General features: G+C 42.7%; 1 protein-coding gene across 1 annotated transcript; it reads right to left on the bottom strand.

Moving 5' to 3' along the window:
• Positions 1–4,581: 4,581 nt before the first annotated feature.
• Positions 4,582–5,990, bottom strand: MELLADRAFT_64230 (uncharacterized protein; the record flags this gene model as incomplete). The annotated part of the gene is made up of 2 exons (XM_007411373.1): positions 4,582–4,601; positions 4,673–5,990. The coding sequence occupies 2 exons, from the start codon at positions 5,988–5,990 to the stop codon at positions 4,582–4,584; spliced, it is 1,338 nt and encodes a 445-aa protein (XP_007411435.1).
• Positions 5,991–11,286: the final 5,296 nt, after the last annotated feature.

Genomic DNA, 11,286 nt, shown 5'->3' with positions numbered 1-11,286 from the left:
ATACCCAGATTCTACGATCGATTTGCACGTCAGAACCGCTACGAGCTTCCATCAGAGTTTCCTCTGACTTCACCCTATCCAGGCATAGTTCACCATCTTTCGGGTCCTAACATACTTGCTCTGAACACTCTAATTTTTTCAAAGTAATATCCCTGGTTTTTTTTTTTTTTTTTGAACGGACGCGCCTGCAGACTTGATTTTTCAACCACTCTGACTGTTCAGGGAGAAATTTCTCAACGAAACACCGTCCAGGAGTTTGCACCCCTTTCAGACTATAATTCTTATAGTCCACCCTCTTTGGAGCCGGCGACATGGGATTGACATCAACAGGAATCACCCTATATTGAGCCGACCCAGTAAAACCCATAATGCGCGTGATCACCATACGTTTACACGCCTCGGTATCAAATTCCTTGATTGCCGCAGAATTTGTGACTACTAATCACTCTACGGTCGCTATTCGCACCGCAGCATCATGAGTTCTTACAATTGCAGCTTGATATTTCAAGACCGCGCTTTGCAAGAACCTAGCCGTAGGCACGAAGCCATATGTTCCCATATTTTCCGGCATAATCCCGGTTAGATGTCCAAATCCGACTTTCCATGTGTATAAGAACTTCTCTGAGCGGTCCTTTCCACGGAGAAAAGCGCGTAACGCAGCACCCTTTCGAGTGTACGGAAGGCACATTCCACCAATAAGTAGTAGACCCAAGTTTAAAACTTGGTCAGATTCATTTTCACCCCTTACCGAGGATGAAGCCACTAATGTGCCAATGATGGCGGATAAATGCTCATCTCTGAGTTCATTTAATGACGTACATTGAACGAGAAGGTGATGAATCTCCTCAGTGAAGTTCCCGTCTACATCCATGCAACTTTCACCGCATAAGGGGCAGCCATTTTTACCTATTCTCAAGGCTTCAGTGGTTAGGGAACCCTTGTTTTCACTTTCAATGAATGCTTGTTCGTTTGACGGAAAAAGCCCTAATCTTGCTTGCGTTAAAGCCAGCACACCAGCTCGAAGTTCCGGGTAGTAAAGCTCAACCTTTTTAAAGTGTCGAGTTGTACCCTTCTCCCCAAGGGTGTAATTTAAGTTCTGGATTCCAAATTCATTATTGTTGAAATCTTCGTGCCAGAGGTCGAGTTGAAGTTGCCTTCTTTCTTCCTTGACATGATCAGAAAGCTTCTTTTTGTACAATCTCTCTTGTATTAAGAGCGATTCAATCATTGAAGACTCCAATTTGGGTCCGGAAACGTCCTCTGGTGTGGAGGTCATTTTGTTAATCTTTGCAGTAGCTTTTTTGACTACGGCATGGGTGATAGCACTCCAAGTCTGTTTCTGACCTGCTTTGTGTGTATCTGTCAAGATTACTCTTGCATCTGTTTTTAATTCTGCTGCCTTTGCAAAGATGCGGTGGCGAGCAGTGGCGCAAGCTACTTCTACAGTAGGTATGCCTAATTCCCAAGAGACTTGTGCAAAATTTACATTGCGCCTGCTCCTTGGTATTTCGAGGACCATTCTTAGGGCCCTGTTAATCTGTTCTTGGATCGGCGCAGTGCGCGACTTATTCATACCAAACCATTCGCCTCCGTACAAGGCAGTTGGAAAGATATAAGTCTTGATCAAGAACACTTTCTCAGTGATTGGCTTTCGCTTATCAGTGAGGAAGCAAGTGAATTGCCCCACTCGCTCCTTCACCTTCTGAGCTACTCCACGAGCGTATACGGTTTCCTCATCATAGAAAATACCCAAGGAGTCACCAATTGGGATCCCGAGGTATACATATGATCTTTGCGCATACACTTGGCCGTCAGTGAGTGAGAAATGCCTTTTTTCGACATCTCCATCTGATGATGTGGGAGCTCCGTATGTTTTGTAGAAAAGTTCTCTTTTTTCAAGGTCCCTCTCACCATACATTACTACCGCACATTTTGCATGTCCAATTTTCAGAGTCTGCCATTTATCTACCCATTCAGAAATAATCCGACACCCTTCCTCGAGTTCTTCAATGGAATCAAAGAATGCTGCAGCATCATCTGCATACAACTTTCCTCTATCTGTGAAATTACCCTCAGATGTCTTTATCCCAGGTACTAGTACTCCGGGCAGTTTCTTAAACAGGTCATTTATAAAAATGATGAACAGGAGTGGTGAAAGAGGGCAGCCCTCTTTTGTACCCACTTCCATGGAGTAGCTTTTTGAGAGCTCATCTCCAGTACGTATTCTAAACTCACTATTTTCATAGGCAGAGTTTAGGTAATTAAGCACATTCTCGGGAATCCCGAGATGTCTAAGCTTTTTCCAGAGTGCTTCGTGAGGAACACTAGGGAATGCTTTTTGAAAGTCGATGAAGAGTGCGTATGTCTTTTTATTAACATTAGCTCTTCGTCGAACAACCTCTGTCAGACAGAGAAATTGTGAAATCCCCTCTTCATTTCTTCTAAAACCACCCTGATCTTCGGTGAAGAAACCTTTTTCATTAAGAATCTGGCTCATTCGGTCTTCCAAGATGGTCATAGTCAATTTGTTGAAGGCAGTCGAGAGGGTTATACCTCGTCGATTGTTTAATACAACCGGATCTTTGTTCGGTTTAGTTAATGAGACAACCACATTATTATTGTCAGCCGCGGCTGGACGGCCTTTTTCTAGCGACTTGTTAATAATGAGCAATGCGTATTGTCCTGCAGGCGTCACCAATTGAGAGTAGATGTCCTTAATAGGCACTGGGTGGTAGACGTGATCCAAGGGTTGGTAGAAAGTACCAGCCTTGGTCTTAACCTGCTCTAATCTGTCTGACGTGAGTTTGACCGGAACATGTAGATTTTGTGTATCCCATTTCCATGAGATAGCGCCATCTGGTCCTCGGTAAATCTCAGCCGGACTCTCAGTTTTTGAGAATAATTTCTTAAGGAGCGCTTTCCGCGAGAGGTCGGGGGAAGTGTTTTCGTCAAGCGCTGCATTTAGCATCCCAACAAACTGTCCTCGCTCATGCTTCAAGATCTCTTTAAAGATACTTGGGGGGAGATTATCCATCCCGCAAGCTGCATTAGGGTTCATTCTGCTACATGCCGAAAGGAACTCCTGTGGGGTGACTTCAGACCCAATAATTCCACAATCTAGGGGCTCGTCCTCACAAGTGAGGTTCTCCCAGAAAGCGGCGTTTTTGGAAACCTTTGTAGAATCCAAAGCTAATTGGCTAAAGTGTTCAAACTCTGCGAGATTGATGTCACTTTCCGTCACGCATAATGCTCCCTTTGCATTAATGCAAGGGATTGGTTGGCTTTTACGCTTTCCAAAATGATCTGGCAATCGACGCTTGATTTCCTTGTGGTATTCAAGCATGTCATGTCCACGGAGTAATTCAACGGCCTTACGCTGTGTTTGAGCCTTTTGTTCTTTCTCAAACTTGCGGATAGCAACTGAAGCACGTCGAGAAGCTTCCTCAGCAATTCTAGCACGTCTAACCAGTTCTGAGACTGGGGTGGCTCCTTTATTGATAGAGAGATAGACATCCTTTGCCTTTCGTGCTGCGCGTAAGAGTCTAGCAATTTTACGAGGGTAGTGGGACTTGCGTCCTACTGCACCTGTCTTTAGAATGCCAATCTCTTCTGCCGCTTTCTCAAGGCAAGTCTGGTAGTTTTCTCTCATATCATCTAATTCACTCGCTTCGATGAAACCCTCCCAAGCATCATTTACTAGAAGCTCAAAAGAGTTACCCTTTAGCAGGTTCCTGTCCCAAAATTTCTTTGGGGCTTTAATTGACTCGGAATGTGAGTTCTTTGTCCGCAGGTTCATACGAACAGCTGCATGATCTGAAAGGCCATTGTATGATATGGACATCTCCCGTTGTACTTTAACATTAGCTGTCAAATCACGCAGAGAAGATGAGATCACCCAATGATCAATTCCATTACGCTTTCCTTTGCGGGGAAGACGTGTTAAGTGTGAACCGGTACATGGCTTTACGGTCATCTGACCATTCGTTTTTCGAATTGCCAATGTACTTAGAACACTCTTGGACATATTGAAGTCACCTCCAATTGCAATTTTGCATTCTGGATCTTTGTCTAAGAGCTTGTTAACAATCTCCCAAACTGGCAGGAGTTGAGTTTTTCGCATCCTACCGTGATTAGATCCACTGTAAGTAGACTCCAAAGATATGCCAAGCTGATTTATCATCCAGTCCAGTGACTACTAGATGCATGATGTTTGGAACACCGGTTGGCTTTTCATATGCACCAACACCGTTTCTAACCATCATACAAAGTCCCCGGAAACCAGGTTTGGCTGGATGAGTATATGAGCGAAAGTTTCTAATCTTTGGCTCATAATTTTCTACTTTACGTAGATGCTCTCCTAACACTATAACTGCAGCGTTTGTGCGGTTTGCAAGGCTTTCCAAGGCCATGTCTTTGTAGTTGAAGCCATTGGAGTTCCAAGCAACTAGTGAAGGATTACGTTTATCATTCTGAGGTGCACGAGCTGGAGCCAGTGATCTAGGTGCGACAGCATCCCTCCAGTCCTTAGCAAGGTTAACTCGCCAGGCCTTCACAGAGAAACAATCCAACTTAGGCTGACCCTCAATCCAGAAATCTTGAGTCTTACGGGACATCAAGGTGCACGTCAATAACTGTCTATCTTCATAGGTCAGTTCTAATAATTTCCCCAGACCAGTGGCCAAGTCTGGGGAGACCCAAACATTATATCTGAGTCTTTTGAAGGGTTGGCGCACCTTTAATACTGCACGGACTTTTTCAATCTGAGCAACATCAAGGCGTGCTTTGAGAAATGTCCAAATATCGACTTGCGTTATATCTGAAGTCACATTATGAATTCCAAATAATACAGAGTCTTTAAGCATGCTTTGTGCTTTGATTTGGTTAGATCCCTTCCCAAAAATAATGTTACATTCTCGAAGCCAATTGTATGTGCGGATTGCTTGGGGAGTAAGACGCGCATCAGTGACTGAGTTTGTAAATGGAAGAAGGTTACTAGGTAGCCTCTCCTGTTGATCTACGGGTGTAACACACCGTTCACTGTCATTGACAGCATTAATCTGTTTGCGGCGGGAAGCAAAGCAACCCAGCGGCGCTGCCTGCAAACTTGGTACAGAAGACTCAACTGAGTTTTCGGATACTGGTTTTTCTCCATCATCATTACTGTGAGTGGAGCTCAATTGTTCATCAGATGAATCAATAAATGCAACAAAATTCGAACCATCCGACTTGGAACTACCAGTGGAAGAACCAATGAATTGAACAAAGTCCAATTCCGACGACTGGCTATTGGTTGACCCAATATTAGGAATACGTGCTGAGCCTCCCAATATGGAATCCTCTGGTTCTTGCGAGTCAGATTCTTCGGATTGAGAAGCATCACAGAATTTGCCAATTCGACCAAGTGTAGTTAAACCTTTTGGGATGAGTGGTACCACCATCTCATCTGATTTTGCTACTTTGGATGGCGCCGCACAGTAAACTGTGTTGGGCTTAATCGGTGGTAGAGCAAAGGTTAGTGGAATTGGGTTTTGGCCTTCATTCACTGCCCGATACTCTTCCTCCATCCTGATACCTTTGAAAGGACCAGTAATAATCTTATCCCGAATCCGACCTCCTTTCGAGAAGTCATTTTCAGGACTGCAATAAAAGCTTTTGACTTTAGTTGCGGTGGAACTAGTAATATTCTCCGATGGTGAACCCCGTCCAGTACAATTCACATCTGACGTGGAACTAGTAATGGCCCCAGATGATGAACCCCGTCCAGAACAATTCACATCTGCCTCTAAGGAAACCGAAGAAACCCTATTAACCATAGAGCTCGAGGAGCACTCTACGTATCCTTCCCTGTAGGACATGGCCGTCTCCACATTGTGGCAACGAACCGTCGGAACTGATTTAATAGTATTTTTCATTTCATTTAGAGGATTGTCTTTCCGGCGACGGCCGTTGAAGCCATTAGGTTTACTCCACCAAACACTGGGCGAGAGCATCTGGGTTTTGTAAACAACAGCAGCTAACAAACTCCTAAGACATGTAAGTCATGTGAATTTCTTCACTCCCTTTGCAACGTGATCGGGAAAGAGCTCCAAGCTTCACATATATTGTCAACCAGGGTGCAGCAAGTCGTGAGACAAGCTATAGCCCAATCAACGAATGTCTTATGACATCCTTTAATCTTCATAGAGATTGTACCCCTGGCCATCCAGTCACTTCTCCCATCATTGATGTGTTTCGGATAACTGTCAAACCATTGGCTCTATGATGAGAAGGTACGCATTTTCACGACATATCCTTCCCTATTTTGGTTCATTCTTAAAACTTCTTAAGTGGTAAATGGGGTAAATTATGGGTAATGTAACTCAAAGTTGCCTTTGGGATACGTACTGATACACTGCTAACCTTGTTAGAAGGCCACAATGCACCTCTGGGTTGTTGGGTAAAAGGTGCATGTTCATTCTCTTTCCTTGTAAGGTGTCTTTCCCTTACTTGGTGTACCGGTGATGCACGGAGACAATGAAGATACGTCCGTCAATTCCTATAAGTTTCAGCCTTGTTAATTCGACTCCAACTGAACATCTTCTAATGTTCTTTATGTCAATCAGGACGTAGCAAGTCATGAGACAAGCTACAACCCAATCAACGAATGTCTTATGACACCCTTTAATCTTCATAGAGATTATACCCCTGGCTATCAAGTCACTTCTCACATCAATGATGTGTTTCAGAAAACTTTCAAAACCATTGGCTCTACGATGAGAAGGTACGCATTTTCACTACATAGCCTTCCCTATTTTGGTTCATTCTTAAAACTTCTTAAGTGGTAAATGGGGTAAATTATGGGTAATGTAACTCAAAGTTGCCTTTGGGATACGTACTGATACACTGCTAACCTTTTAAAAGGCCACAATGCACCTCTGGGTTAAGGTAAAAGCCGGTCAGACCTTCTTCCAGCCTTTTTAGGGGCCAGAAGAACTTCTAACATTGGTTTGTTTGGGCTTATGATCAAGGTAACATACCCAGAAGTGCCATTTGTAGAATCATCATGAAGTGATAATCCTAAACGCCAACCAGGGCGCAGCAAGTCAAAGACTCGCTGCACCCCGATCAACTAGTATCACTTAGTGATACAATAATCTCCATAGAGAATGCACCCCCAGTCCTCGCAAGCTCTTGTCAATATTTGCATATTTTCAAGGAACTTTTGCAACTGTTGGCTCTATGGTGAGAAGCACTTCGCTTTACTGAAGGCCCCCCTATTTTAAGTTATCACGTTTTTAATCCCACTTCCAACAAGTTCAATCGCTCGGAAGGTGCTTTTTCTAACTAATAGTCACAGGGGGAAAAATAGAAGCTCACATAGATGTGAGCAGAGAAAGTTTGGAGGTTTCTCCAAGATTGTTTCCAGTTTGTTTCCAATTTTCTTCCAATTTTCCTCCAGTTTTCTTTCAGCTCATCATCTGATAAAATGGTCAGCATGGCCTGAGCAGATGAGTCAGGCCTTCCTCAGGCTTTATCCCTCAGCCAAGAAGCCTGAGGGAGGGCTGGCTCATCTGCTCAGGTCATGTTGGGCCCACCAATGCTCAGCCTGCACAGTTGCGGCGAGAGACCCTACCAAATGTGAAAAACACAATGGGAACCATCCCTTTGGATAATTCTGATCCCAGGAATGCCACTGAGGATTAGGTGAGCAGCCCCTCAGCCAATACTCAGTGACATCCTTTGGATACTTCTGATCCCAGGAATGCCACTGAGGACTAGGTGATCAGCTGTGCTGAAATGATCAGCCCCTCAGCTAATACTCAGTGACATCCTTTGGATACTTCTGATCCTGATGCCAGGAATTCCACTGAGGACTAGCTGAGCGGCCCCTCAGCCAATACTCAGTGACATCCTTTGAGATCCTTTGGATCCTCCTGATCCCAGGAATACCACTGAGGATTGGCTGAGCCGCTGTGCTGAACTGAGCATCCCCTCAGCCAATACTGAGTGAAATCCTTTGGATACCTACAATCCCAGGAATGCCACTTAGGACTATCTGAGCAGCCCCTCAGCCAATACTCAGTGACATCCTTTGGACCCTTCTGAAGGTGATTCTGAGTATACAGTGATGTGTCAGCTGGGTCCTGAGCACTCATCCATGCTCAAGAGAGGCTCATCCAAGATGAAGATGAGCATGCTTTAGCAAACTCAAGCAATACCTAAGTATTACAGGCTGAGCATCTATGGTGAGAAGCACTTCGCTTTACTGAAGGCCCCCCTATTTTAAGTTATCACGTTTTTAATCCCACTTCCAACAAGTTCAATCGCTCGGAAGGTGCTTTTTCTAACTAATAGTGTATCACTATTGGATGATGGAATTACCGATTTTCGTTTTGCACGTTTTTGCACACTTCTCAACGACCAACTAGACACATTTTAGCATGTTTTTCCCACATTTCAGCATGTTAGACGTTTGCACGTTTTTGATTCCCACATTTCAGCATGTTAGACGTTTGCACGTTTTTGATTCCCACATATCAGACGTTTGCACGTTTTTGATTCCCACATTTCATTTCAGCATGTTAGACGTTTGCACGTTTTTGATTCCCACATTTCAGCATGTTAGACGTTTGCACGTTTTTATTTTAGCATGTTTTTTTCCGACACCCACATTGAACATTCCCGTTTTCCCCCTTAAAGCCTTAGAGGCCTTTTGGTGTCAGGGCAGCCCGGTGACGCGGGGTCACGGGGGCATCCCGGTGACGGGGGGCCACGGGGGCAAGGACTTACGAGATTGTTCTTGTTCATGCTCACTTTTAAGAGAAATCTTTAGGTGGTGTTGCAACCTGCATAGATTTTTTTGCCTCTTAAAAAAATAAAACTTCTTTAGAAAATAACAATCATAAAAGTTCTTTCAAACGATTATAGTTATACGTTATTTTCTTAAGAAGTAAGCCCACATTCGAACTCCCACATACCGAACTCCCACATACCGAACTCCCACAAACCGAACTCTGAGCAGAACAATCTTCCAGCGGAATCTTAACTGGATCCTTTTAATATGGGACATATAGAATATAAACGCAGGTTCAATTTTTCAATTTACACCTTTGTCTGTTTTGCAATTCAAATTGATTACTCGAGTAATGCGTACAAGATTGCATTATCTTTCATCTGGTGTTGCAATTGAATGCAATGAAGGTATGATTTACTAGGTGTTACCCTTTCAACCCTACTGCTTTATACACCATTGATACTTTCTCCACATTATTGAACATGCCAAGTTACAATTGAAGATACATTACATATCCACGTTTCAACCTTTTTCAGGTAATGCCAAATGGTTTTATAACATGTCAACTGTGTTAACTTGTTTTTATTTTCCAAATAACAGTATGACTGATTGATGGGCTTGGTATATCCCGAAGGTCTCCACGATCAATTGTTACCCAACAGAGTATATATATGGGGTACATTCTTTTAAACTTCTTAATCAAGTTTGTGTTGATTTTCTCACTATTTGATTTCCATTAATGTACAGTCGCCTAGTGGTCCCAACCAACAACACTTAATCTTAATGTACCGGTGATGCCCGAAGGGAAGTATCACATATATATTGCTCAATGTAGAAATAAGCGTCCATCCGGTCTTTAGAGGTCTAGACACATTTTGACCCAAAGAGTTATTACTCAAGACGTTTCAGGAACTGCCCATATCAATCTTTCATCACTCACGTCTTTCTTACTTTGTTGTTTGGACATTTCAGAAGTCTGTGTGATGAGGACACTCGTGTGCTTTTCATAAAGTCTTTCCACAAATCTGTTTAGTGTACTTGCTCCTTTTATTGAACCCATGCTGTGCGTGTCTAGGTTGTATATTTCTTTAAATCTGAAAGCCATGTGCCTGCCATGTTTTAAGAGTGTCTATAAAGTTACTCTTGTTATTGAACAATGGACATACTGGGTCTAGGACCTATATCAGATAAGAATATATAAGGTATAGTTTCAAGCAGGTTTTTGATGTGCGTGTCTAGGTCTTATAATGTGTCTAATGGTCATATAAAGTATAGTTTCAATCGGAGCATGCACGTGTCTAGGTCTCATACTCGTATTAATCTGACTGCCATGTGCCTACCATGCTGGAAGAGTGTCTTAGACATTGTCTCTTGGGGTTCAACAATGGTGTACTGGGTCTAGGACCTATGTCAGATGTGACTTATATGAAGTATAGTTTCTAGCATGTTTCCAACGTGCGTGTCTAGGTCTTATAATGAGTCAAGGACTATATAAAGTTTAGTTTCAATCAAATCTCAATTTTGGAGGGTTTCCACTAATCACACTGTACTTGCTCCTTGTATTGAACCCATGCTGTGCGTGTCTAGGTTGTATATTTCTTCAAATCTGAAAGCCATGTGCCTGCCATGTTTTAAGAGTGTCTATAAAGTTACTCTTGTTATTGAACAATGGACATACTGGGTCTAGGACCTATATCAGATATGAATATATAAGGTGTAGTTTCAAGCAGGTTTTTGATGTGCGTGTCTAGGTCTTATAGTGGGTCAAGGACCATATAATGTTTAGTTTCAATCAAATCTCAATTCTGGAGGGTTTCCACTGATAATATTTGTGTACTCGCACTTTATTATTGCACATACAGGATCAACTTGGTAATACGTATTCTTCAAGTTGCAAGGCACGTTCACTCATTTGCATAAGTTACTCAGTCTTGCCACTTTTCATTTCTCTTACTGGTTAGAAAAAGTCAAATTCAGAGTAATGAGAGTACGTAATACCGCCAACATTTTTCAACACTGAAGAACTATTCTCATTTTAGATTTATTGTCTAAGCTGTTTCGCATCTCGCAGTACCTTTGAAAGAATGAGACTGACACTGTGTAGAAATTAAATTACTACGCACATCGCTGATTTACTTAATCATAGAAGCGCACATTTAGGAACCTTTGAGTCAGGTAACACTAATTGGTTTTATAACATGATAACGTTCACTTATGCAAGATGAATATCGGCTAAAAGTTAAAGGTCGAATATGCACTATGTGTCTAGGACGAGGGCAATTCAGTTGTTAAGTTTTGTTAGAGTATGTCAAATTGGCTTGTACATGTTAACACGGTTTTATTCCAAAGAGCATCATGGATCCTGATGGATGAGTTTAAAACCCAAGGTGATGTCTAAATGCACTAGATGCTATACCACAGTTTAACTGCAATAGTCTGAGCATATTTTATCCGATCAATCATCAGGTGTGGTCCTTTCAGACTTACACAGCGTGTTTCCCAAACCCTAGCTA

Source organism: Melampsora larici-populina (assembly GCF_000204055.1).
Source record: "Melampsora larici-populina 98AG31 unplaced genomic scaffold MELLAscaffold_25, whole genome shotgun sequence".
Classification (NCBI taxonomy): domain Eukaryota; kingdom Fungi; phylum Basidiomycota; class Pucciniomycetes; order Pucciniales; family Melampsoraceae; genus Melampsora; species Melampsora laricis-populina.
The sequence above is the reverse complement of the archived record's forward strand: the minus strand, read 5'-3'. Positions and strand labels throughout refer to the sequence as shown.